The sequence below is a fragment of the Scyliorhinus torazame genome, chromosome 28 (genome assembly GCF_047496885.1).
Source record: "Scyliorhinus torazame isolate Kashiwa2021f chromosome 28, sScyTor2.1, whole genome shotgun sequence".
Lineage (NCBI taxonomy): Eukaryota > Metazoa > Chordata > Chondrichthyes > Carcharhiniformes > Scyliorhinidae > Scyliorhinus > Scyliorhinus torazame.
This window is the reverse complement of record NC_092734.1, coordinates 15432092-15459676: the sequence shown is the minus strand read 5'-3', so window position 1 is coordinate 15459676 and position 27585 is coordinate 15432092. Positions and strand designations below refer to the sequence as shown.

Below are 27585 nucleotides of genomic sequence, written 5' to 3'. Positions count from 1 at the left end.
TTCGGCCCATCGAGTCTGCACCGGCTCTTGGAAAGAGCACCCCACCCAAGGTCAACACCTCCACCCTATCCCCACAACCCAGTAACCCCACCCAACACCGAGGGCAATTTTGGACACTAAGGGCAATTTATCATGGCCAATCCACCTAATCTGCACATCTTTGGACTGTGGGAGGAAACCGGAGCACCCGGAGGAAACCCACGCAGACACGGGGAGGATGTGCAGACTCCGCACAGACAGAGACCCAAGCCGGAATCGAACCTGGGACCCTGGAGCTGTGAAGCAATTGTGCTATCCACAATGCTACCGTGCTGCCCTCCACCAGCTCCTCATCTACCTTCGGGAACTCTAGCCTCTCCAGGAATTGATTCATAACCTCCTCCCGGACCGGGGATTCCGACTCATATAGTCGGCTATAAAATTCACGGAACACATCCTGAACCGCCCCCGGGTCCATCACTACCTTCCCCCTCATATCCTTTATTTTCCCTATTTCTCTCGCCGCCTCTTGCTTCCTCAGCTGATGTGCCAGCATCCTGCTAGCTTTCTCCCCATGTTCGTATATTGCCCCTTTTACCCTCCTCAGCTGTCCCTCCGCTTTACCTGTGGAATGGAGCCCAAATTCCATTTGGAGTCTCTGACGCTCCTTCAGGAGCTCCTCATCCGGAGATTCCGCATATCTCCTGTCCACCTGTACCGTTTCTCCTCCCATCCTGTCCAGCTCCGCCCGTTCGGTCTTCTTCCTGTGGGCCCGAATTGAAATACATTCCCCTCTAATAACCGCCTTCAATACCTCCCACACCACCCCAGCCACACTCTCTCCCGTGTCGTTGTTCTTTTTAAAAAATATATTTTATTAAAGTTTTCGATCAAACAAAAATTTCCCATTTTACAACTTTGTAATAATATCTACATTGATCGTTTTTTAAATAAATAATATGCTAACTAACGGCAACTGCCAACAACAAAATAGGAAACAACAGAAATAGTAACTTCGTAAAATCTAATATAAATAACTAATATATAAACACACACGTAAAACCCCTGAAGACCCAAATGAGCCCCCCACCCTCCCCTCTGGGCTGCTGCTGCTGCCTTTCCTATTTTCCCTTATCACTCTGCGAGATAGTCGAGGAACGGTTGCCACCGCCCGGTGAACCCCTGAGCCGAACCTCTTAATGCATATTTTATCCGTTCCAGTTTTATAAACCCTGCCATGTCGTATATCCAGGCCTCCACGCCCGGGGGTTTAGCTTCTTTCCACATAAATAGAATCCTTCGCCAGGCTACTAGGGACGCAAAGGCCAACACGTCGGCCTCTCTCGCCTCCTGCACTCCCGGCTCATCTGCAACCCCAAATATAGCCAACCCCCAGCTTGGTTTGACCCGGACCCCCACCACCTTCGAGATCACTTTTGCCACACCCACCCAGAACCCATGCAATACCGGACATGACCAAAACATGTGGGTGTGGTTCGCCGGGCTTCCCGCGCATCTCCCGCACCTATCTTCCACTCCAAAAAAACCTACTCATCCTTGCTCCCGTCATATGCGCCCTGTGTAGAACCTTGAATTGTATCAGGCTGAGCCTGGCACACGAGGACGAAGAGTTTACCCTACTTAGGGCATCTGCCCACAGCCCCTCCTCAATCTCTTCCCCCAGCTCCTCCTCCCATTTTCCCTTCAGCTCCTCTACCATCATCTCCCCCTCGTCACTCATTTCCCTATATATATCTGACACCCTACCATCACCCATCCATGCCCCCAAAATCACTCTGTCCTGGATCTCTTGCGCCGGGAGCTGCGGAAATTCCCTCACCTGTTTCCTCACAAATGCCCTCACTTGCATGTAGCGAAATGCATTCCCAGGTGGCAACCCATATTTTTCTGTCAGTGCTCCCAGACTCGCGAACGTCCCGTCTAAGAACAAGTCCTGCAATTTCGCAATTCCTGCTCGCTGCCAAGATTTAAATCCCCCATCTATCCTTCCCGGGACGAACCTATGGTTGTTCCTTATCGGGGACCACACTGAGGCACCCGTCACTCCCTTATGTCGTCTCCACTGCCCCCAAATTTTCAGAGTTGCCACCACCACTGGGTTTGTGGTGTATTTTTTCGGGGAGAACGGTAACGGCGCCGTCGCCAGTGCTTTTAAGCTAGTTCCCCTACAGGACGCCATCTCCAGTCTTTTCCACGCCGTTCCTTCCCCTTCCCTCATCCACTTACATATCATTGACACGTTGGCCACCGGGGCCCTGTACAGGAGCTGAACCCATCTAATGAACCCCTCTCCAAATCCAAATCTCCTCAGTACTTCCCACAGGTAGTCCCACTCCACTCTATCAAATGCTTTCTCTGCATCCATCCCACCACTATCTCCGCCTCCCCTTCCGGTGGGGGCATCATCATCACCCCCAGCAGCCTCCGTATATTAGCATTCAATTGCCTCCCTTTAACAAACCCCGTTTGATCATCATGCACTACCCCAGGGACACAGTCCTCTATCCTCGTCGCCATCACCTTGGCCAAAAGCTTGGCATCTACGTTCAAGAGGGAAATAGGCCTGTATGACCCGCACTGCAGCGGGTCTTTGTCTCTTTTCAGGATCAGCGATATCGTTGCCTCCGACATCGTCGGGGGTAGTGTCCCCGTTTCCCTAGCCTCATTAAAGGTTCTTGTCAGGAGTGGGGCCAGCAGGTCCACGTATTTCCTATAGAACTCCACCGGGAACCCATCCAGTCCCGGGGCCTTCCCTGCCTGCATGTTCCCAATTCCTTTTACCACCTCCTCCACCTCAATCTGCGCTCCCAGTCCTGTCATCTCCTGTTCCTCAACCTTCGGGAACTCCAGCTGGTCTAGGAAACGCATCATTCCCTCTTTCTCTTCCGGGGGTTGAGCCTTATATAGCCTCTCGTAAAATACCTTAAACACCCCGTTCACCCTCTCCGCTCCCCGTTCCATCTTTCCCTCCTCGTCTCTAACCCCTCCGATCTCTCTCGCCGCCCCCCTCTTCCTACGTTGTTGGGCCAGCAGCCGGCTCGCCTTCTCTCCATATTCATACTGCACTCCCTGTGCCTTCCTCCATTGTGCCTCCACCTTACCCGTGGTCAACAAGTCAAAGTCCGTGTGCAATCTCCGTCTTTCCCTGTATAGCCCTTCATCTGGAGCCTCCGCATATTGCCTATCCACCCTCAAAATCTCCCTCAGCAATCTCTCCCTTTCTTTACCCTCTTGTTTCCCCTTATGGGCCCTTATGGAGATCAACTCCCCTCTAACCACCGCCTTCAGCGCCTCCCAGACCACTCCCACCTGGACCTCTCCGTCATCATTAATCTCGAGGTGCCTTTCAATACATCCCCTCACCCTTACACATACCCCCTCGTCCACCAACAGTCCCATATCTAATCTCCAGAGTGGGCGCTGTTCCTTTTCCTCTCCTACTTCCAGATCTACCCAATGTGGGGCATGATCTGAAATGGCTATAGCCGAATACTCCGATCCTGCCACCTTCGGGATCAGCGCCCTTCCCAGGACAAAGAAGTCTATCCGGGAGTACACTTTGTGGACATGGGAGAAGAAGGAAAACTCTTTACTCCTTGGCCTAGTAAATCTCCAGGGATCCACTCCTCCCATCTGCTCCATAAAGCCCTTAAGCACCTTGGCCGCTGCCGGCCTCCTCCCGGTCCTAGATCTGGATCGGTCCAGCCCTGGGTCCAGCACCGTGTTGAAATCCCCCCCCCAACCCCATTACCAACTTTCCCATCTCCAGGTCCGGGATGCGCCCCAACATACGCTTCATAAAGTTCGCATCATCCCAGTTCGGGGCATATACGTTCACCAGCATCACCGCCTCACCTTGCAATCTGCCACTCACCATCACCATCTACCCCCACTGTCCACCACTGTAGTCTTCGCCTCAAACAATACCCATTTCCCCACCAGTATTGCCACCCCTCTATTTCTCGCATCCAAGCCCGAGTGGAATACCTGTCCCACCCATTCTTTTCTTAATCTGACCTGATCCGCCAGTTTCAGGTGCGTCTCCTGAAGCATGACCACGTCTGCCTTTAGCTTCTTTAAGTGCGCAAATACCCTTGCCCTCTTAATTGGCCCATTCAACCCTCTCACGTTCCACGTGATCAACCGGGTTGGGGGGCTCTTTACCCCCCCACCCCCCCAACCTCGTCGACTAGCCATCCCCTTTTTTAGACCAGCTCCTCACCCGGTTCCCACGCACCCACTTATCCCCCGGACGGTGCCCTCCCGTCCCGACCATCCCATCCCGTAACAGCTCCCCTTTCCCCTTAGCAGCAGCAACCCAGTTAACCCCCCCCCCGCCGCTAGATCCCTCTCTAGCTTAGTTGCTCCACCCATATTGCTTCCGGAAGTCAGCAAACTCTGGCTGACCTCGGCTTCCCCGTTTATCCTTAGCCTCCCATTATGTGAGGCCCCCTCCTTCCTGCGCCCCCTTTTCCCGCCACAATTTCCATAGCGCGGGATCAAAGCTATGTCCCTCTCGGCCCCGCCCCTGATGGCGCAGCTCCCTCTCTCCTTCCCCCACCCATTCCCCACCGGCGCCCACATTTCTTCGTGTCCCCCCCTTCGAGGGGAAAGAAAATTTTCCCCCATCTGATTCACAGTCCCTTGCCACCACCTTGCTACTTCATTTCAAACACTCTTTCTCAAATCTAGTCCAACTTCTCCTCTTCAATAAATGTCCACGCCTCCTCTGCCGTCTCGAAGTAGTGGTGTTTACCCTGGTGTGTAACCCACAGTCTTGCCGGCTGCAACATTCCAAATTTCACTTTCCTCTTGTGGAGCACCGCCTTGGCCCGATTGAAACTCGCCCTCCTTCTTGCCACCTCCGCACTCCAATACTGATACACGCGGATCACCGCGTTCTCCCACCTGCTGCTCCGTGTCTTTTTCACCCATCTCAGGACCATCTACCTGTCCTTGTAGCGGTGGAACCTCACCACTATTGCTTGAGGTATTTCTCCTGCCTTTGGTCTTCTCACGAGGACTCGGTACGCTCCCTCCACTTCCAGGGGGCCCGTCGGGGCCTCAGCTCCCATTAAGGTATGGAGCATCGTGCTCAGATACGCCCCAACGTCCGCTCCCTCTGCCCCTTCGGGAAGACCCAAGATTCATAAGTTCTTCCTCCTCGAGCTATTTTCCAGGGCTTCCAGTCTCTCTATACACCTCTTATGCAGTGCCTCGTGCGTCTCCGTCTTCACCACCAAGCCCTGTATCTCGTCCTCGTTTTCGGCAGCTTTTGCCTTCACTCCACGGAGCTCCATCTCTTGGGTCTTCTGCGCCTCCTTTAACCCCTCAATCGCCTGCAGCATCGGCGCCAGCACCTCCTTCTTGAGCTCCTCCACACATCGCCAGAGGAACTCCTGCTGTTCCAGGCCCCATACCAACTGGCCTCCCTCCACCGCCATCTTGCTTCTCACTTCCCTTCTTTGCCGCTGCTCCAGAGGATCCTCCGCAATCTGGCCACTATTATCTCTTCTGTCCATTCACATCCGGGGGGACTCCCTTCTATGTCGCCTCACAGTGGGTTTAGCCTTCGAAAATTGCCGTTGGGGCTCCCGATAAGAGCCCAAAAGTCCGTTAAAACAGGAGGTGCCGAAACGTGCGACTTAGCTGGTCATCGCCGCACCCAGAAGTCTCGTGTTGTTGTTCTTTATGTACCCCCGAATGGCCTTCCTCACCCGCTCACAGATCTCATCGTCCGCTAACAACCCTACATCTAATTCCCACTGCGGGCGCTGGGACTTTCCCGTGCTCACCCGTAGGTCTATCCAATGTGGCGCATGGTCTGACACCACAATTGCTGAGTACTCAGTCTCCTCCATCCCCGCTAACAGTGTTTTATCCAGTACAAAAAAATCTATCCTGGAGTATACCTTGTGCACATGGGAGTAAAATGAATATTCTTTGCTCCTTGGCCTCCCGAATCTCCACGGATCAACCCCTCCCATGCGCTCCATAAACCCCCCGCAGTTCTTTCGCCATTGCTGATACTTTCCCTGACCTAGAACTCGACCGGTCCATTCTTGGATCCAGGACCGTGTTGAAGTCACCCCCCATAACCAACCGGTGCGAGTCAAGGTCCGGGATCTCTCCCAGCACCTTATATATATTTGCCAACACCACTGCCATTCCCTCCAGTTTCCCGCTAACCATAATAAATCTGCCTCCCGGGTCTGCCTCTATCTTCCCCATCTCAAATGGCACCCTTTTGTTAATCAGGATGGCTGCTCCCCTTGTTTTAAAGTCCAGTTACGAATGGAATACCTGTCTGACCCATCCCTTCTTCAGTCTAACCTGGTCCCCCAGTCTCAAGTGTGAGAACTTTTGACAGGCCCATTCCGTCCACGAACATTCCATGCAACCAGTCTGGTTGGGGGGTCTCTTGCCCCCCCCCTCTCCCTTGTCGATCAGCCATGACCTTTCCTAGACCAGCCCTTAGCCCATATCCCGCACCTCCCCTGGCCCGCCCCTCGGCAGCCACTGCCATCTGGTCTCCATCTCCAACCTCCTAAAAGTCCCCTAGTCGTCAGCAGGCCTCTCCCTCCCTGCCTTCTCCCCCTACTCCATCTCTCTTCAGCTCTCCCCCCACTTTGCTCCTGTGAACCAGCTCTCCTAGCTAGCCTAGCAGCCCCCAGTGCCCAGTATCCTACCACCTGCTCGATTCCCTTGCCCACATTCTTAACATAAGTTCTCAAAACAATAACAACAAACACAGAAAGCAAACAAACAATGTCCAAGGTCCTTGTGCACAGATGCTCACCCCTCCTCCCTTTACACCATCTTATCAGTCCCATCACCTTCAAACAGAGCCCAAAACAATAGAAGGAAAATCAAACAGAAGAAGAAAAGATTATGCATGCAGAAACTCAAACATCTTTTCTTTTTGTTCCCTCGCACGCAACTAAAAAAACTTTTTAACTGTATCTCGGTACATATAACAAATCAAAATCAAATCAATCAGAGACATCCTTCTTTTCCTGATCAACACAACTTAAGATACAGTGAAAGGCTGAGGTTCTATAAATATAAAGCAACACAAAACTTTTAACTCAGCCCACTACCATCTAGATTTTAATGTCATTATGCCTCTACCAGATTATTGTCTTTCATGAGGGCCGCCACTTCTTCTGGTGAGCCAAAATACTGTTCCCGGTTCTCGTACGTCACCCAAAGACGAGCCGGGTAGAGCAGTCCGAATTTTATGTCCTTCGCATACAGGGCCGCCTTAACCTTATTAAAACTCGCCCTCCTCTTTACGAGTTCTGCTCCCAAATCTTGATACACCCGAATCTCTGCCTCTTCCCACATGAAGTTTTGTCTGCCTGGCCCACCTCATAATGTGTTCCTTGTCCAGGAACCGATGCAGCCTCACCACCCTGGGGCTTACGCCTGGGCACCCTGTGAGCCCGGTCCACCTCTAACGGGCTGTCAAACGCATCTTCCTCGAGCATCTTCTCCAGCATCTTCCCCACATACGCACCGGCATCCAATCCCTCCTTTCCCTCTGGCAGCCCGACAATCCGGTTATTCTGCCTGCGAGAACGATTCTCCGGGTCCTCCACCTTCTCCAAGAACCATTTCTGCCGATCCTGTAAAATATTAATTTCCAATGCCATCGCAGTGGACTGCTGCTCCTGTTCTGCCGCCAGCTCCTGCAACTTTTGGGTCGCCTGTCCCTGGGTCGTCACTTTCTCCTCCACCCGGTCGACCACCTCCTTAATGGAGGCCACCGCCCGGGTCAGGTCCTCCGCACACTCCTTACAATTCTGGGCGAGCTTCTCATCCAAGTATTTAGCCCATTGAGCTGGTTTGGTTGAATTTTGCTCCTCTGCCATTGCATCCACCAAACTCTGAACTTCACTCCCAACCAACTTCTGATTTCTTCTTTTACGATTGTTTCTTGGGTGCAGCTCCATAAAATAGGGGCCACCTTCTTCTCTCGCTTTTATCCACTTATGTTGCAAAATTCTCCCAGAAGTCCAGCTTAAAAGCCGTTAAAAAACCACCAAGAGCGGCAGCTGCTAAATCTGCAACTGTTCACTCCAGAGCAGAAGTCGATAGATAGGTTTTTGATCAATAAGGGGATCAGGGGTTATGGGGAGAAGGCAGGAGAATGGGGATGAGAAAAATATCAGCCATGATTGAATGTCGGAGCAGACTCGATGGGCCGAGTGGCCTAATTCTGCTCCTATGTCTTATGGTGTTAAACCCAGCCATGTCGCTAACCCATACCCCGATTTCAGGGGCTCCGAGTTCCTCCACGCCAATAAGATCTGTCTCCGGGCTACCAAGGAGGCAAAGGCCAAAACGTCAGCCTCTCTTGCCCCCTGGACTCCCAGGTCTTCCGACACTCCAAAAACGCCACCTCTGGACTCGGTACCACCTTTGTCTTTAAGACCGTGGACATGACATTGGCAAATCCCTGCCAGAATCCGCTAAGCTTCGGACATGCCCAAAACATGTGGACATGGTTTGAGTGTCCTCCCGCACACAGCTTATACCTGTCCTCCACCCCTTTAAAAAAACCTGCCTTGGTACAAAGTCTCACCTGCAGACAACAAAACTCATTCCCTCCTGGCAGTTCCAACTCCTCCTCCTCCAAATGCTCCAAACATGGAAAGCTTCCTTCAGTAAACAGGTCCCTCAGCCTCTCAATCCCTGCTCTCTGCCACCTTCAAAACCCTCCATCCAGCCTCCCCAGCACAAACCGGTGGTTCCCACAAATTGGAGCCCACACCGACGCTCCCTCCACTTGCATCTGCTTCCGCTACTGCTCCCATACCCTCAAAGCTGCCAGTACCACCGGGCTTGTGGAGTACCAAGCTGCCAAGAAAGGCAGAGGTGCCTTTACGAATGCCCCTAAACTTGTGTCCCTACACGATGCCGCCTCCACCCGCTCCCACACTGACATCTCCCCCACTACCTGATTATGGCTATATTTGCCGCCCAGTAATACTTCCTACAGTTCGTTCAGGCCAGCTCTCCCCCCCCCCCCTCCCCCCCAGCCCTGCTCCAACAGCACCTTACTAGCGGGGTTTTACCCGTCCATACAAACCCAGAGATCCCCGCATTGACCTTCTTAAAAAAAGCTTTTGGGATAAAAATACAGACACACTGGAAAATAAACAAAATCACGGGAGAACCGTCACCTTTACAGTCTGTACCCACCCCGCCAGTGACAGCGGAAGCATGTCCCACCTCCGAAAGTTCTCCTTCATCTGCTCAACCAACCGGGCCAGATTTAATTTATGTAACTGCTCCCATTCCCATGCCACCCGAGTTGCCAAGTATCAAAAACACCCTCCCACCACTTTAAACGGCATCTCCCCAGTCTCCTCTCCTGCCACCTCGCCTGGATCACAAAGACCTCACTCTTACCCATATTCAATTTATACCTGAGAACCGGCCAAATTACCCTAGGATCCACATAATCTCTCCCATCCCCCCTAACGGGTCCGAAATATACAGGAGTAAGTCTTCCGCATATAACGTGCTCCACCGCACCCCCCTGCTGGACTAACCACTTCCAGTCCTTTGATGCTGTCAGCACTAATGCCAACGGCTCTATAGCCAAGGCAAACAGCAATGGGGGAGAGTGGACATCCCTGCCTCATCCCCCAGTACTGTCTAAAATAATCCAAGCTCACTCGGTTCGTCCGCACACTCGCCACCGGTGCATGGACCCAGTGTACCCTATCCAAACCCAAACTGCCCCAGGACCTTCCACAAATAATCCCACTCCACAAGGTCAACGGTCTTCTCCACATCCCTAGTGACCACTACCTCCACATCCCTACCCTCAGAAGGCATCATGATAATATTCAACAGCCGTCTAACATTGGCCGTTAACTGCCTTCCTTTGACAAATCCCGTCTGGTCCTCCCCTATCACCCCTGGGACACAATCCATTATCCTCGAGGCCAGCAATTTAGCATCTACATTCAGAAGGGAGATTGGCCGGTATGACCCACATTGTTCTGGCATCTTCTCCCACTTCAGAATCAGAGAGATCGAAGCCTGTGACATTGTTGGGGGAAGGACACCTCACTCCCTAGCCTCATTAAACGCCCTTACCAGCAAGAGGCTCAGCACGTTTTGTAGAATCCCACTGGGTACCCATCCGGCTCCTGGGCCTTGCCCGACTGCATAGTCTCCAATCCTTCCACTTCTTCAAAAACCCCAATCGGGGCTCCCAGACCCTCCATCAACTCTTCCTCCACCCTCGGAAACTCCAGTCCTTCAAAAACCGCCTCATCCCCTCCACCCTAGCTGGGGTTCCAACTCGTACAGCCTACTATAAAATTCCTTGAACACCCTGTTCACCCCTGCTGGGTCCAAGACCGTGTTTTCCCCCCTCTATTCTTCACTCTTACTATCTCCCTCGCCGCCTCCCGTTTCCTATGCTGGTGTGTTAACATCCTGCTGGCCTTCTCTCCATACTAATAAACCGCCCCTCATGCCTTCCTCCACTGCCCCACCGCCTTCCCTGTAGATAACAGACCAAACTGCATCTGTAGCTTCTGCCACTCCTTCAACAGCCCTGTCTCCGGGGCCTCCAGGTACCTCCTATCGACCTGAAGAATCTTCCTAACCAGCCTGTCCATCTCTGCCCGCTCCACTTTCTCCCTATGCGCCCATATCGAAATAAACTCGCCCCTCACTACTGCCTTCAGCACATCCCATACCGTTGCTGCTGAGACCTCCCCTGTGTCATTTGTCTCCACATAATTCTGGAAGGTCTCCCTCACCTGCTCACCCACCTCCTGTTCTGCTAACAGTCCTGCATCTAATCTCCAGTGTGGGTGCTGTGACCCACAAATGTGTTGGGTACAGCATGCCGAACTTCACCCTCTTCTTAAAAAGGGCTGATTTTGCTTTATTGAAACTCGCTCTCCTTTTGGCCAGTTCCACACCACGGTCCTGATAGATGCGCAGCTCGCTGCCTTCCCATAAGCAGCGCCTCGTCACCATGGCCCACCTCAAGATCTGTTCCTTATCCAGCAACCGGTGCATTCGTACCACCATCGCTCTCGGCGGCTCATTCCTTTGTGGCTTCCTCATAAGCGCCCTGTCCACCTCTTAAGGGCCGAGTGAACGCCCCAGCAACTTCTCAAACATGCACGTCAGATATGCACCGCCGTCTGTTCCCTCGCTGCCCTCCGGCAGGCCGACAATCCTCAGATTCAGTCTGCATGATCTGTTCTCCAGATCCTCCACTTTGTCCTGCAGCCTCTTCTGATGGTCCTTCATCAGCCCTATCTCCACCGCCATCACGGCTAGCTGGTCGTCATGCTCAGCCACCACCTCTTCCACCTTCTGGATCGCCCGGCCCTGGGTTTCCAATCTCTGCTCCATGCGATCAATCCCCGCCATTATCGGATCCGCCACCGTGGCCAGGTCTTCTGGATACTCCTTTCTCTGCTGAGCAGATGTCTCCTGGAGAAAGGCCACAAGTTGCTCCGTTAACCACTGGGCCGGCAGTTTTGGTCCCTGACCTTCCGCCATACTGACCTGTGTCACAGGCTCCACTCCAGTTTTCAACGAAGGCTCTCTTCTTTTCAGACCACTTCTGGTCCATGAATCCATACACTGGCGGGGCACCCTCCTCTTCCACCTCACCAGCACCTTGTTTTTTTCGATCAGATCGAATGTAAATCGGGGGAATTGGTCCAAAAAGTCCACCACGAGCAGGAGCCACCAAATGTCCGCCCACTCACACCATGGATGCCACCGGAAGTCCTCTCTCATCAGCTTTTCCAGCATTCCAGCCACATATGTGTCAGCGTCCGCTCCCTCAATGCCTTCAGGCATCCTACAATTCTCAAGTACTGCTTCCAGAAACAGTTCTCAAGGTCCTCTACCTTCTCCTGTAGCCGCTTCTGAGCCTCTCGCATTACTCCCACCTCAGCAGCCAACAAAGCCAACTGATCTTTGTGCTCACGCACCGTCTCCTCCACTTTCTGGATCGCCTGGTCCTGGGACTCGAGTCTCTGCTGAACTTGGTCGATTCCTGACTTCAAAAGGTTTACATCCTTGGCTAGGTCCTCATGGGCCTCTCTCCTCTGCTGGTTGAACCTCTCATTTAAGATGTTCACCAGTTGGTCCATCGACCATTGAGTAAGGCAGCGCAGGCGCTGCACCGTCCGCCATATTAGGGCGGCACGGTAGCACAGTGGTTAGCATTGTCGCTTCACAGCTCCAGGGTCCCAGGTTCGATTCCCGACTAGGGTCACTGTCTGTGCGGAGTCTGCACATCCTCCCCGTGTCTGCGTGGGTTTTCTCCGGGTGCTCCGGTTTCCTCCCACAGTCCAAAGACGTGCAGGTAAGGTGGATTGGCCATGCTAAATTGCCCTTAGTGTCCAAAGGGGTTGGGTGGGGTTACGGGTGTGGGTCGGAGTTCTGGGCGGTGCTCTTTCCAAGGGCTGGTGCAGGCTCGATGGGCTGACTGGCCTCCTTCTGCACTGTAAATTCTATGTAATCTATATTAAGCTGTGGCGCACAACGATTTTCCTGCTCCAGCTGCTCCCTTCTTCTTGGTCCACTTCTGATCTGTGGATCCATCTACCAGTCCCACCAATGGAGTCAGACTTCCCTCTGGCAAGCCCTACACCGTTTTCAGCCACACATCACCCTCTGAACGGGGAAACGGTCCGTAAAAATCAGCCTCGAGCGGGGCTGTCACTCACACCATGGCTGCCACCCAAGATTCCGCCTGCAGCAGGATTGGCAGCCCACATTCACAGCTCTGGGAATATGTCCCACCTCTGCTCTCTCCCTCAGCAGCCACAGCGCCTGTCTCCCGATTTTTAAAACCACAAGTAAATCTCGCCGTTGGAGCATTCCGGAGAATACTGGGTTGGGCCGGTTATTGATATGCCAACAGCGTTTACTATATGTGTGATTATAATGCATTGATGCTGCTGTTGAGGCTGGAGTATGGCTTTCCTCCTGCAATGCACATCTTTGGGTTGTGGGGATGAAACCCACGCAGACATGAGGAGAATGTGCAAACTCCACACGGACAGTGACCCGGGGCCGGGATCGAACCCGGGTCCTCGGCGCCGTGAGGCAGCAGTGCTAACCACCGCACCACCATGCCACCCTGAGTATGGCATTCCTTCGTGTACCCGACGCTGACTACAACTTTCAGCTCATGCTTTTGTCATGTATATATCTTGCTCAGTGCGATTTTGTGTTATTTTGTTACGGGGGGGGGGTTATTGTTTGTAAGGGGAAAAGATTGTGTTGTTAAAAAACTTTAATAAATATATTTTAATAAAAACTTTCAGCTCATGCACGATTCTCTGCCCAATGCGTTTCCCGATTCCGGAGAATCCCGCACAAAATATTTGACCTTCGTTATGATATGGCAGTTGGGGGCAGCACGGTGGCGCAGTGGTTAGCACTGCTGCCTCACGGCGCCGAGGACCCGGGTTCGATCCCGGCTCTGGGTCACTGTCCGTGTGCAGTTTGCACATTCTCCCCGTGTTTGCGTGGGTCTCAACCCCACAACCCAAAAAGATGTGCAGGGTTGGTGGACTGGCCACGCTAAATTGCCCCTTTTCGACAAAAAGAAAAGAATTGGGCACTCTCTAAATAAACAAAATTTAAGCATTGAATTTTTTAAAAGTGGGAAAAAAATGTTTTCATAAAGACAGAGGGCGGGATTTCCGAAATTATTTCTCTGTGGTAGTGAGCAGGAATTGCCACGAGTTTCCCGCGCTCGGCCCAGTGAGACCGGCAGTGCTAGTCATTGTCAATTGGTCCACCTAACGAGGCCCCATGGGCTTCTCGCCGCGAATGAAGGCTCTTCAGCCGATTCACAGGCACCGCACTCGGATTTACACCTGCAGAGGGGTCCCCCATCCCCCACCGAGCACTGGGATGGCATGAGCAGTGCCCCCGGGCTCTTTACCTGTGAGCAAAGATGGCTACTCACCTCCTCGGCTCCCCACAGAAGCGTTCCGCCAGGTTCACGTTTTTCAAAAGAAGTACAAATTGGTGCCAGCGTAACCACTTGCTGAGGAGGCCGCTGAAACATGGGAGACCGTTGGATAGGTGGTGGCTCCCGTTAATTATTATTATTAATTATATGGAAATAGGGCTTACGTGATGATAATTGGTTTCTCCCCATGCTATGGCGAGATCCCAATTTCACCCACACAAGCAGGCCGGTTGCATCGCAAACTGTTTGTCGCCTGGAGCGTTTCTCGGTGTCGGCCTCTCCCGCTGTTCACCAGTGTCCTTTCGCTCGAGCCAGAGTGCAATGGGGCCGGAGAATTGAGCCCAGGAGACTTACACATTTGATAAAATTTCTACAAATGTTTCCCCAAATGCTTCTCTTTAATTAACTCTTTAATTTGTAGCAGGAAAGATGGCGGGAGCAAGATCGCTGGGTGGGGCTGCGCCCATTACGGGGGGGTGGATACCGCTGGCTGAGGTGATGGCGGTAGAGTTTGAGCGACGGTTTCCTGAGCATTTTGAGCGGCATGGGAAGGAGACGATGGGAACTCTCAGTCGGTGGAAGATGGAATGGTCCCAATACAGGAAGCTCTTGGAAAGACGTTGGAGATGGTGCGGGAGCATGGTGACATTTTGAATGGGGTGGAGGAGGCACCGTCACGGCACAAAGATCAGCTCACCTCACTGGAAGAGTTGCTGCTGAAGGTGGAGGACAGTAATAAAGGGCTGAGAGCCAAGGAGGACCTGGAGAACAGATCATGGCGGCAGAACATTGGGATCGTGGGACTGCCTGAGGGGCTGAGGGCCCGAGGCTGACAGAGTACTTTTCGGGGATGTTCTCGAAGCTGCTGGGGGAGGAGGATAATACCTCCCCCTTTGAGCTGGATAGGACTCATCAGGCATTTCGACTGAAGCCAAGGGTGAATCATTCACCAAGGGCTGTGATAGTCTGTTTTCACAGCTATCTGATAAAGGAGAAGATCTTGAGATTGGCCAAGCAGAATTGGGAGATGAGGTGGGAAGGCAGTGATGTTGGAATATAGCAGGACGTCACGTGAAGCTGCCGAGATGCTTGCGGCCTTAAACAGAACAAAGGCACTGCTTGACAAGAGTGGTATGCGGTTCGGGGTAGTCTACCCGGTGATGCTGAAGGTTACGCACAACTCCAAGGACCATTTCTTTGAAGAGCGGAGGTGTTCGAGAAGGCTGAAGGACTGAGCTGAGTTTGGAAATTGTTCTCCAATGTTATGATTGGGAGGGGATGGGTGGGGACTGTTTTGTAATGTGCTGAGATTTTCCCCTTTGTTTTGGGTTCAACATGTTTGGTTATTTAGAAGGGCTGGGTGTCGGGGGGGTTTTGCTGCAGGCTTTTGTGTTCGGTATGTGGGTGGGGGGTGGAGGCTCTGGAAGGGGCAACCTCGTTAGCGAACTTGAGTTAGCTAGTGAACAGGAGAGAGGCGGAAGAAAGGCTGCGGCCTGCCGATTCTGTGTCGACAGGTTTCAGCTGGCCTAGGTGTGAGTGGTGAGGAGATGGTGAGCTTGCAGAAAGGAGCTGTTAGGAGAGAAAGTAGTTGGGAGGTTTCTGGGATGGAGGGGAGCGGTACTTAGCTAACGGAACGAGGGGCAGGGCTTGGCCCCAGTCATGGGGCGCGGTGTGGGGCCATTTTGGGTGTACAGTCGGCCTAAGAAGTTGGCGCGGAAGCCGGTATTCCTTGCGGGGTGGTCAGAGCTGACAGAAAGGGGGGGGGGGGTGAGAGACCCCCCCCCCCTCCAGATAGTAACATGGAACGTGTGGTGCTGGTGAAGCGGACAAGCATCTTTTCGCATTTGAAGAGCTTGAGAACCCAGGTGATGCTGCTGCATGAGACCCATCTGAGGGTGAAGGACCAGGCAAGGCTTCTGAGGCGTTGGGTGAGCAGGTGTTTCACTCAGGCTTTGAAAGGAGGGTTTGTGTGGTCGCGATACTGGTGGATAAGAGAGTTAGACTCCGGATGGAGAAGGTGGTGGCAGATATGTTATAGTTACAGGTGCTTAGGAGGGGAGGTTGGTGGTGTTGGTTGGCGTGTTTGCCCCGAATTGGGATGATGTAGGGTTTATGAAGAGGATGTTAGGGGCCACTCTGGACTTCGACACACACCAGCTAATTTTAGGTGGGGATTAAACAGTGTTGCATCCAAAAATAGATCAGTATAAGCCTCGCTCATTGACACCTTCGGGAGGGAGCGAAGGTCTAGGCAGCGTTCATGAAGGAGTTGGGGGGAGCTGACCCGTGGCTGTTCTTGCATACAGGAGATGGAGATTATTCCTCTTTTTTTTGCAGGGGAATAATGTATATTCGAGGATTGATTTCTTTATTATGGGGAGGTCATTATTGTTGGGGGTGAGGAGAGCAAAATACTCAGTGATCGTTATTTCTAATTATGCTCCGCACCTGAGGATTTCCCATTGAATCCACCCACGCCACCGGAAACCCGCAGTGGGGCTGCGGCATCGGTGGGACTGGAAGGTTTTACCAGCATGAACAGCCAGAAGGTCCATCCATAATATTTCATCCCACCGTCTCCTGAATTATTTTACTCCTGGTTGACACATTCGTCTGAGGACAAAATACAGCTGCTGCACTTAAAATCTGCTAAAGCATAAAGAATAATTTCAGTTAAAGGGGAAGATTGAACTGAACTGCTCCTTGGATTTCTCACACAGGCCTTCAGGAGGCAGTTGACATGCCTGGATTTTCCTGCTATTTCTACTGATCCCATTACCGATGGAAGGATACTTCACCTGGTGTCTTACCCCCAGTCTTTGCTTGACTCACTTTGTCTCCATTAAGCATCCGCCCAAGAGTGCAGTTGAAAGTGAAAATTGTGGAAAGAGCAATTCAAGCAGTAAACTAGGCCTGGCTGTTAATTGAGGGGACAGTCAATAAGTACAGGAAATTGGGAAACTTTATTCTGAAGAGCAAACCAATATTTCTATGTCCTGGGATCTTTAATGTTTGCTGGATTATTCCAGTTTGCATTTATTGTGTCCTGCCATCCTCCTCCCCAATGTCTGTGACAATAATTCAGCTATTCGGCTGTGACACTCCAGATTTCTCATTGAAGTCCATCCATCTTGTGAATCTATCCATGTTCGGGCAGCACGGTGGCACAGTAGTTAACACTGCTGCCTCATGGCACCGAGGACTCTGGTTCGATCCTGGACCCGGGTCACTGTCCATGTGAAGTTTGCACATTCTCCCCGAACCTGCGTGGGTCTCACCCCCACAACCCAAAAATATGTGCTGGGTAGGTGACTGGCCACACTAAATTCACCCCCCATTGGAAAAAAAGAATTGGGTCCTCCAAATTAATTTTTAAAAATCTATCCAAGTTCAGAAGACCCCTATAAACTAGCTGCACTTAGCAGACCTTCATGCTCCCCCCTCATCCACTTCCACGCTCCCACTGCCAGAAATGCATTTTAACATTTCATTAACCCTTAAGACACTAATATAAACTGGTATGACACTGGTATGGCAACTGCTCGGCCCAAGACCGCAAAAAACCTCAGTCGTGAACACTGCCCAGTCCATCACGGACCTGCCTCCCATCCATTGACTCCATCTACACCTCCCGCTGCCTGGGGAAAGCGGGCAGCATAATCAAATCCCTTCCCACACGGCCTACCCACTCTTCCAACTTCTTCCATCGGGCAGGAGATACAGAAGTCTGCGAACACACACGAACAGACTCAAAAAAAGCTTCTTCCTCACTGTTACCAGACTCCTAAACGACCCTCTTATGGACTGACCTCATTAACACTACACCCTGTATGCTTCATCCGATGCTGGTGTTATCCAGTTACATTGTGTATCTTGTGTTGCCCTATTATGTATTTTCTTTTATTTCCTTTTCTTTTCATGTACTTAATGATCTGTTGAGATGCTCGCAGAAAAATTTTCACTGTACCTCGGTACACGTGAAAATAAATGCAAATTATACAGGGGAGGAAAGTGAACACTTATGGAATGCTTATTTCTTGTTATCTTGCTGTTCACAGGTATCCTGTCCATGGCTAATGCTGGGCCAAATACAAATGGATCCCAGTTCTTTCTCTGCACCGTGAATACTGCGTGGTAAGTGTAATCTTCATATTCTGTCACTAAGTTTTCATTGCAGCTTTCAATGGTCACTAATGTCTGTTTTTGAATCTTGCAGGTTGGATGGAAAACATGTTGTGTTTGGCTCTGTGACAGACGGGATGGATGTTGTGAAGGAAATGGAAAATTTGGGAAGCGAAAATGGCAAAACCAGCAAGAAAATTACCATCTCTGACTGTGGGCAGCTGAACTAATTGTATTTGCAAATGGAACTGTACAATTTAAATAAAATGTGATCATTTACACTTCTGCTTGTGCTGTCATTTTAAAAAATGTTGTCTTGTCAGGGTTTGAAAGCGGAGATATCTATTTTTTCAAGATGTATTTGTTGGCATTTCATTATTTACATTAGTGTGTACGGAACATACTGGGAAAGAGATGGTAACACAATAATGGAAAGGGCAGCATGTGGTTAGCAGTGGTTAGCACTGCTGCCTCACCGCACCAAGGTCCTTGGTTCAATCCCGGCCCCGAGTCACTGTCCGTGTGGAGTTTGCACATTCTCCCCATGTCTGCGTGGGTCTCACCCCAACCCAAAGATGTGCAGAGTAGGTGAATTGGTGGCAGTAAATTGCCCTTAATTGGAAAAAAAAATTGATACCCCTAAAAATTTTTTTTTTTTAAGCACAATTTGAGAAAAAACATAACAACAAACTAAAACCACAGAAAGAGTAACCAGACCCCCCACCAAGAATGCACCTGGCACTGCCCTCACCCAGCTCCAGCATGGAGGTCGGCATGCGGGGCAGAGGTAAGGATCCACCAATCCCCACCCTGATAACCTGTCACACGTGAGTTGTTAATGCCATACAGACTGACCCTCCCTCCCACTGCCCACATGTCCATTCACCACAAGATCCTCATCCGACTGTGCTGGCCCATCTGGAGTGGCAGCCCACACTCTCCCGCATTACGGATGCACTCGTGGGCTGTGGATTGTGAGATGCCGCTTACGCCCCTGCTCGAGCGCTGGAATGATCATGAGGTGTAGAGGTTCAGGGCTGTGATGACCTCGACGGCCTACGGGGAGCAGGTATCTACCTCCTGCACGTGGTGCCAAATCCGTGACCCCAGGTCCTGTACCCCAGACGCCCACACATAACGTTACCTAGACCGGGCGCTGGTCCCCTCCCCGGTGCACATGCCCACCAACTGGTCACCGAACTGTTCCCGGTGTTGGGGCCCAGCCTCTGGTTGTTCGGGTGTTGGCTGCTGTGTCTGAGGTGTTGCCTCCCGCAGTGTCCAGGCTTCACGGTCTGATTGGGTTGCTAGGCAACAACCCCCACATTGCTCGCCTACCGACGGGAGTCCACTTGGGTTGTGTGAGGTGCTCACTTTTTAAAACAATATTTTTATTCAGGGCTTTTTACATACATGCACAAAAAATATCAGGAGACCAAAACATCAACCTGAACAATCACAAATCCCCAACCTCCTCCGATACCAACATCCTACCACGTCTCACCGTACCAATTTCTACCTCCTTGAAGAAATCAATGAATGGTTTTCTCCTCCGGGTGAACCCCTCTCCCGACCCCCGCAAAGCAAACTTGACCTTCTCCAACCTCAGGAATTCTGCCAGGACGCTCATCTATTCCCTGCCTTTGGCGGCTCCGAGTTCCGCCAACTCAACAAAATCTATCTCCGGGTTATCAGAGAGGCAAATGCCAACACATCGGCCTCTACCCCAACTGGACTCCTGGATATTCCAACATACCGAATATCGCCACCTCCAGACTCCCCATACCCAGAACCTCGGACATAACATCCGAGTATCCCTGCCAGATTGGACACACCCAAAACATGTGGACGTGATTCGCGGGCTTCTCGTCACACCGCCCACATCTATCTTCCATTCCTGCAAAGAACCGGCTCATCTCTGCCACCGTCATGTGGGCCCTACGCATTACCATAAACTGGATGAGGCTCAACCTCGCACACGCCGAGGACACGTTCACCCTCTGCAAGGCCTGCACCTCCTCCCGCGGCTCCACCTCCCATTTCCTCCGCTGGAGTCCCCTGCCTCACCATCAATTCCTTGTAGATATCCGACACCCTCCCCTCCTCTATATTGTCTTCTGACAACGAGTTGTCCTGCAACACTGGAGGCAGCAGCCCCGAGAAGGACGGCTGCCTCATGAAATCTCTTACCCACTTCCGGTGGCGGCCATGGATAAGAGGTAGCTCCCGCTCGTGACGGACCTTTTGGACCGATTCTCCCGGATTTTTTGGAATTTTATTGGAAAATCGGTGAAGAGTGAGACAGCGAGGAGAAATCCCCCCACGGGTATATGAAGACGTGGACCAGAAGTTGTCGTATAAGAAGAAATAGTCCAGCAAAGAAGGCGAGTGCAGCACCTGCAGCACAGGAAAGCATGGCGGAGGGGCATGATCCCGGTTTGGTGGCACAGTGGTCAACGGGAGAGCTGGTGGAGTTCATTCAGGAGAGCTTCACCAAGCAAAAGAAGGAAGGTTTAGACCCGATTAAGTCAACGATCGATCGGGTGCAACGGGCTGGAAACCCACGGACTGGCGATCCAGAAGGTGGAGAAGGTGGCCGAGCACGAGGACCATTTAACCGCGTTGGAGGCGGAGATGAGGCTGATGAGGGACGACCAGAAAAGGCTGCAGGAGAAGGTGGAGGACCTGGAGAACAGGTCTCGGAGTCAGAACATGAGGATCATCAGCCTCCCGGAAGGCAGCGAGGGATCGGACCCAAGGGCATATGTGGCAAGTATGTTGGAAAAGTTGATGGGGGATGGGGTGTTTACTCGACCCTTGGAAGTGGACAGAGTGCATAGAGCACTTGCGAGGAAGCCGCAAGTGAATGAACCGCCGAGGGCATTGGTGGTGTGAATACACCGGTTCCTGGCCAAGGAACAGATTTTGCGGTGGGCCAAGCTGACACGGGGCTGAAAGTGGGAGAACTGTGAGCCGCGCATCTACCTGGGTGCGGAACTGGCCAAAAAACGAGCTGGATTCAATAGGATAAAATCGGCCCTCTTCAAGAAGGGGGTGAAGTTTGTTATATCCAGTGCAGAGGGCTGGAGGTTATGCAATCGGGTAAGACCCCAGGACGGACGGCTACCCAGTGGAATTCTAGATGCTGGGCCCGCTGCTGGTGAGGGCATTTAATGAGGCAAGGGAGCGGGATGTCCTTCCCCCAACAATGTCACAGGCCTCAATCTCACTGATCCTGAAGCGGGAGAAGGATCCAAAGTTATCCGGGTCATACAGGCCAATCTCCCTTTTGAATGTTGATGCTAAACTGTTGGCTAAAAACTTGGCCTCAAAGATAGAAGATTGTGTCCCGGAGGTGATAGGGGAAGACCAGACGGGGGTTGTTGAGGGCAGGAAGCTAACGACCAACGTTAGAAGGTTTTTAAATGTTATCATGATACGCTCAGAGGAGTAGGAGATGGAGGTAGTGGTTGCTATGGACGCAAAAAAGACCTTTGACCGGGTATGAGTGGAATTATTCGTGGGAGGTATTAGGACGGTTCGGGTTTGGGCAGGGCTTCATTGATTGTGTTCGGCTGCTGTACCAGGCACCAGTAGCAAATGTACGAACGAATCGGCTGATGACGAGCTATTTTAAGCTGCACCGAGGAACAAGGCAAGGGTTTCCCCTCTCCCCGCTGTTGTTTGCTCTGGCCATTGAGCCACTGGTGATGGCGCTCAGAGCATCTAGGGACTGGAAGGGGTTGGTCCGGTGGGGGGGGGGCGGGATGGAACATAGGGTCTCTCTGTATGCTGACAGCCTACTCCTGTATATCTTTGACCCGTTAGGGGGGATGGGGGAGATTATATGGATCTTAGGGGAATTTGGCCAGTTTTCGGGGTATAAATTGAATATGGGGAAAGGTAAGATGTTCGCGATCCAGAGGAGGGGGCAGGAGGAGAGACTGAGAGAGCTGCTGTTTAGAGTGGTGGGAGGGAGCTTCCGCTATTTGGGAATCCAGATGGCACTGGGGCTGGTTTAGCACAGGGCTAAAGAGCTGGCTTTGAAAGCATTCATTGCATAAGCTAAATCTGAGCCGACTAGTAGAGAAAACGAAGGTGGGCTTTAGAAGGTGGGACATGCTCCCACTGTCACTGGCGGAGAGGGTACAGATCGTGAAAATGACGGTCCTCCCCAGATTTATGTTTGTTTTCCAGTGCCTCCCCATCTTAATCCCAAGGGCCTTTTTTAAACGTGTAAACAAGTCTGGGGGCAGTGGAGGAAGCACATGAGAGTGGAGGGAGCATCGGTATGGGCCCCAATTTGTAACAATCATCAGTTTGTACCGGGAAGGCTGGATGAGGGGTTTCGGAGGTGGCAGAGAGCTGAGATCAAGAGGATGAGAGATTTATTCATAGATGGGAGCTTCCCCTGTTTGAAGGATTTAGAGGAGAAATTTGAATTTTCAGCAGGAAACGGATTCAGGTATCTGCAGGCACGGGATTTTTTGCAAAGGCGGTTTTCGATCTTTCCGCTCCTACCACCAGGGGAATACAGGACAGGGTAGTTTCTAGAAAGGGGATGGGAGAGGGGAAGATATTGGATCTCTACAAAGACCTCATGGAGTCGGAGGTAACTCAGATAGAGGAGCTAAAGGGCAAATAGGAAGATGTGCTAGGGGGAGAGATAGAGGCAGGTGTGTGGGCAGATGCCTTGAGTAGAGTCAATACATCCTCATCATGTGCCAGGCTCAACCTGATACAATTTAAGGTAGTTCACCGGGCAAACATGACGGTGGCACAGATGAGCAAGTTTTTTGGGTACAGGACAGGTGTGCGGGGGTGCCAGAAAATCATGGCCACATGTTTTGGGCATGCCCGAAGCTTAGGGGATTCTGGCAAGGTTTTACAGATGTCATGTCCACGGTACTAAAAACACGGGTGGTGCCAAGTCCAGAGGTGGCGATTTTTGGAGTGTTGGAAGATCCGAGAATCCAAGGGGCGAGACAGGCTGACGTCTTGGCCTTTGCCTCCCTGGTAGGCCGGAGACGGATATTGCTAGCATTGAGGGACTCGAAGCCCCCAAAATCGGAGACCTGGGTTAGCAACATGGCTGGGTTTCTCAGTCTGGAGAAAATCAAGTTCGCCCTCAGAGGGTCAATGCTAGGGTTTGTCCGGAGGTGGCAGCCGTTTGTCGACTTCTTCTGGGAAAATTAACTGTCGGCAGAGACAAAAACTTAAAGGGGGGGGGAGTAAGTTAGGCTATTTTCTGTTTAGGGTAGGGACTTGTTAGGGATGGAGATGATTTATTCAATATGTTTCTTTTGGATTTGCATTGTTTACTGTTGTTACTGTTGTTATTATAAAATTACAAATACCTGAACAAAATGTTTTTTTTTAAAAAAAGAATCTCTCACCTGCAGATACCTAAAGCCGTTCAACTTGGGAAACTTGTAGAATTCCTCCAAATCCTCCAGCCCCGCAAACTTGCCCCCTCTAAATAAGTCAAAATCGCTGGCTTTTAAAGCAGACCAAGGCAGGCCAGCAGCACGGTTCAATTCCCGTACCAGCCTCCCCGAACAGGCGCTGGAATGTGGCAACTTGGGGCTTTTAACAGTAACTTCATTTGAAGTCTACTTGTGACAAAAAGCGATTTTCATTTCATTCATAAGTGCCTAAAGAACTCTATCCCCACCAGCCGGCGTTCCCAGAACCTTGTGTCCAGCCCGGCCGGAGCAAACCTATGGTTGTCACATATCTGTGCCCACAACGACATGTCCTGCAGTCCAATATAGTGACTGCACTGGCTCCACACCAGTAACGCCGAAATTGCCACAGGGCTTCCCGAGTATCTGACCGGCGGGAACGGAAGTGGTGCAAACAACAATAATAATCGCTTATTGTCACAAGTAGGCTTCAATCAAGTTACTTTGAAAAGCCCCTTGTTGCCACATTCCGGCGCCTGTTCGGTGAGGCCGGTACGGGAATTAAACCCACTCTGCGGGCCTTGTTCTACATTACAAGCCAGCTATTTAGCCCACTGTACTAAACCAGCCCAATATTCTCAAACCCGTCCCCTACATGACACCGCCTCCATCCGCCTGTTGCTAATTTGTGTTCTCTTTATTTGGTTCTGAATATGGCGGTCAATATGGTCGTCTTCCTTAATTCTAATTACGTTTTGCTCTAGAGTCGCCAGGTATCTTTCGATACCGCCACAAGGTTCAAACCGAATAATGATCAAAGACTCGATAAACCAGTTAGTTAGTTCAAAGTCAAATGCTTATTTATTTATTTACACACACAGTTAAATACTCATGCATAAATACTACAAGCTATCATTACTGCTAGAGACTATACTTAGCTTCGGGCGCCCACTCATTCAGAGGAACAATGGCCGTTGTTTGGTTCTGAGGCTGCTGGGGTCGAAGTGGTGAAGGGGAACAGCTAAGGTCGTCTATCTGGTAGCATGCGTTGACCTTGGACTTACCTGTTCCGGTGCAGCTGTTGGGCAGGTCTCTCCTTGGTGAGAGCCGGAGTCAAGAGAACGATTCTCTCTTAGGGGATCCTTGTAGAGGGTTCCATCTCTGCTACTCCACTACTGGGCCGATATCTGGGGTTTGAGTATCTGTGTGTGTCTCCCTCCAGCTGGCACTGAAACTTCAGAGGCCAGGGGATGCCGCACTAGGACACCTCCGCGGGAGAGAGCACTGAATCAAGCCTGCCGTTTATCCATAACCGGAAGCCTGAGGCTTATATCACACAGATATCCAGACCCCCACCAATGCCCAGGTGATTCTCTCTCTTGCCGGTGGTACAACACCCACCTGGTTCGTACTTCGATGGAGTAGCTTTCCCAAGAGAGAGAATAGGACACTGCTGTTTATTACCTAACCAGCAGCCTGTCCTGAGTGAACGGGTTCGAATCGTTCAAGATGACCCCAGATTCTCGACCCTGGAATTAAGGTGAGGAATATCTTAACAATGACTTGGTCAGAGATCGCTGGTGAGAGATTGAAGAATTTAAACGACTCCAATTATCAGCAAATCGAGGTTTATTGCAAAACCCAGGTCAAAATCATCAAACAGAAGAAATTATAATAAAATCTTAAGCTCTAACACAAACTATGTCTATTCAGGAAGTACTATAACGGACACAACGTAAAATCTTATTGTTACACAAATTTAGCAATGGTACAAAACACAAATCAAGCCCCCTGCCCCAAAGCCTCAACCACTATCAAAGTCAAGGGAGTTTCGCAAGCTGCTGCAGGGTACTTACAGTCCAAGGCTGCGGCTCGAGCGGGAGGTCAAGTCGAAGGTGGAGAGGTCAAGCCAAGAGACCCTCAATCGAAACACAGCCCCTTTTATATTGTTTTACCTGGCTTTTTCCTGTGTTCGGCCAGCCCCTTTTGCATTGAATTGGTAAGGTTTAAAGTTCCCGCTGGTCCCGCCCCCTTTGAGCCGGTCAGACCTGTCGACTTCCGGGTTTTCCTCGCATTTGCGTTGTATCGGTCCAAGTTTAAAGTTAAAGTTTAGTCTTTCTTTTATTTAGTTAATTAACTTAAAAGTTGCTGTTTGGTTTAGAAGAAGGTGAATTTTCAATAAGCTTTAAACAGGCTTCTACTTGTAGGCACTTGCAGCTGGTGCTTGTTAATTAGTTAATTGGATTAGGCCAGTTTTCAGAGGCTAGATTCACAGTATAAAAGTGATCCCCTACAGTGCAGACTTTGTTTGCACTGAGTGCTGAATTTGGTGCTTTTTGAGTGCGATAGTGAGAGTTTGGTGACCGAGGGAGTTAGGTGAGGAGGAAGTAAGGTGCTCCTTTCATTTTGTTTCCGACATTTCCGCAAAGAGTGCAAAGAGAGCCAGGAGTTTACAGAAAGTGTAGCTGACTGGGAGCAGGGTCGGAGGGCAGAGATCTAGTTAGTCCACAGGGCAGCTATATTCTGTCAGGTAAGAGGGGATGAAGGCTAGGCCAGTTACATGCTCCTCCTGTAGGATGTGGGTGGTGAGGGATACCACCGGTGTCCCCACTGACTATACCTGCGGGAAGTGCACCCAACTTCAGCTCCTCAAAGACCGTGTTAGGGAACTGGAGCTGAAGCTGGATGAACTTCGGATCATCCGGGAGGCAGAGGGGGTGATTGAGAAGAGTTACAAGGAGGTAACCACACCCAAGGTACAGGACAAGAATAGCTGGATTACAGTCAGGGGGAAAAAAACAAACAGGCAGAAAGTGCAGGGATCCCTCGTGGCGTTCCCCTTCAAAACAAGTATACCGTTTTGGATGCTGTTGGGGGGGATGACCTACCGGGGGAAGGCCCTAGCGGCCAGGTCTCTGGCACTGAGTCTGGCTCTGGGGCTCAGAAGGGAAGGGGGGAGAATAGAAAAGCAATAGTTGTAGGAGATTCAATGGTTAGGGGAATAGATAGGAGATTCTGTGGTCGCGAGCGAGACTCCCGGAAGGTATGCTGCCTCCCGGGTGCCAGGGCCAGGGATGTCTCGGATCGTGTCTTCAGGATCCTTAAGGGGGAGCAGCCAGAAGTCGTGGTGCACATTGGTACCAACGACATAGGTAGGAAAAGGGGTGTGGAGGTAATAAACAAGTTTAGGGAGTTAGGCTGGAAGTTAAAAGCCAGGACAGACAGAGTTGTCATCTCTGGTTTGTTGCCGGTGCCACGTGATAGCGAGGCTAGGAATAGGGAGAGAGTGCAGCTGAACACGTGGCTGCAGGAATGGTGTAGGAGGGAGGACTTCAGGTATTTGGATAATTGGAGCGCATTCTGGGGAAGGTGGGACCTGTACAAGCAGGACGGGTTGCATCTGAACCAGAGGGGCACCAATATCCTGGGAGGGAGGTTTTCTAGTACTCTTCGGGAGGGTTTAAACTAATTTGGCAGGAGAATGGGAACCGGATTTGTAGTCCAGCAACTAAGGTAGCCGATATTCAGGATGCCAAAGCGTGTAATGAGGCAGTGGGGAAGGGAACACTGACAAAGGAGAGTACTTGCAGGCACGGAGATGGGTTGAAGTGTGTATACTTCAACGCAAGAAGCATCAGGAATAAGGTGGATGAGCTTAAGGCATGGATCGGTACTTGGGACTACGATGTGGTGGCCATCACGGAAACTTGGATAGAAGAGGGGCAGAAATGGTTGTTGGAGGTCCCTGGTTATAGATGTTTCAATAAGATTAGGGAGGGTGGTAAAAGAGGTGGGGGGGTGGCATTATTAATTAGAGATAGTATAACAGCTGCAGAAAGGCAGTTCGAGGAGTATCACCCTATTGAGGTAGTATGGGTTGAAGTCAGAAATAGGAAAGGAGCAGTCACCTTGTTAGTTTTCTATAGGCCCCCCAATAGTAGCAGAGATGTGGAGGAACAGATTGGGAAACAGATTTTGGAAAGGTGCAGAAGTCATAGGGTAGTAGTCATGGGCGACTTTAACTTCCCAAATATTGAGTGGAAACTCTTCAGATCAAATAGTTTGGATGGGGTGGTG

At 51.2% G+C, this 27585-nt stretch overlaps 1 protein-coding gene across 1 annotated transcript in view; it reads left to right on the top strand.

The window, feature by feature from the left end:
- Positions 1–18387, top strand: part of LOC140403545 (peptidyl-prolyl cis-trans isomerase-like) — a 60305-nt gene extending 41918 nt beyond the window's left edge. The window contains exons 5-6 of the mRNA XM_072491537.1: positions 18043–18118; positions 18201–18387. Of these exons, the coding sequence (XP_072347638.1) occupies positions 18043–18118; positions 18201–18336 (212 nt within the window). The 3' untranslated portion in view covers positions 18337–18387. The remainder of the gene's footprint in view (positions 1–18042; positions 18119–18200) is intronic.
- Positions 18388–27585: the final 9198 nt, after the last annotated feature.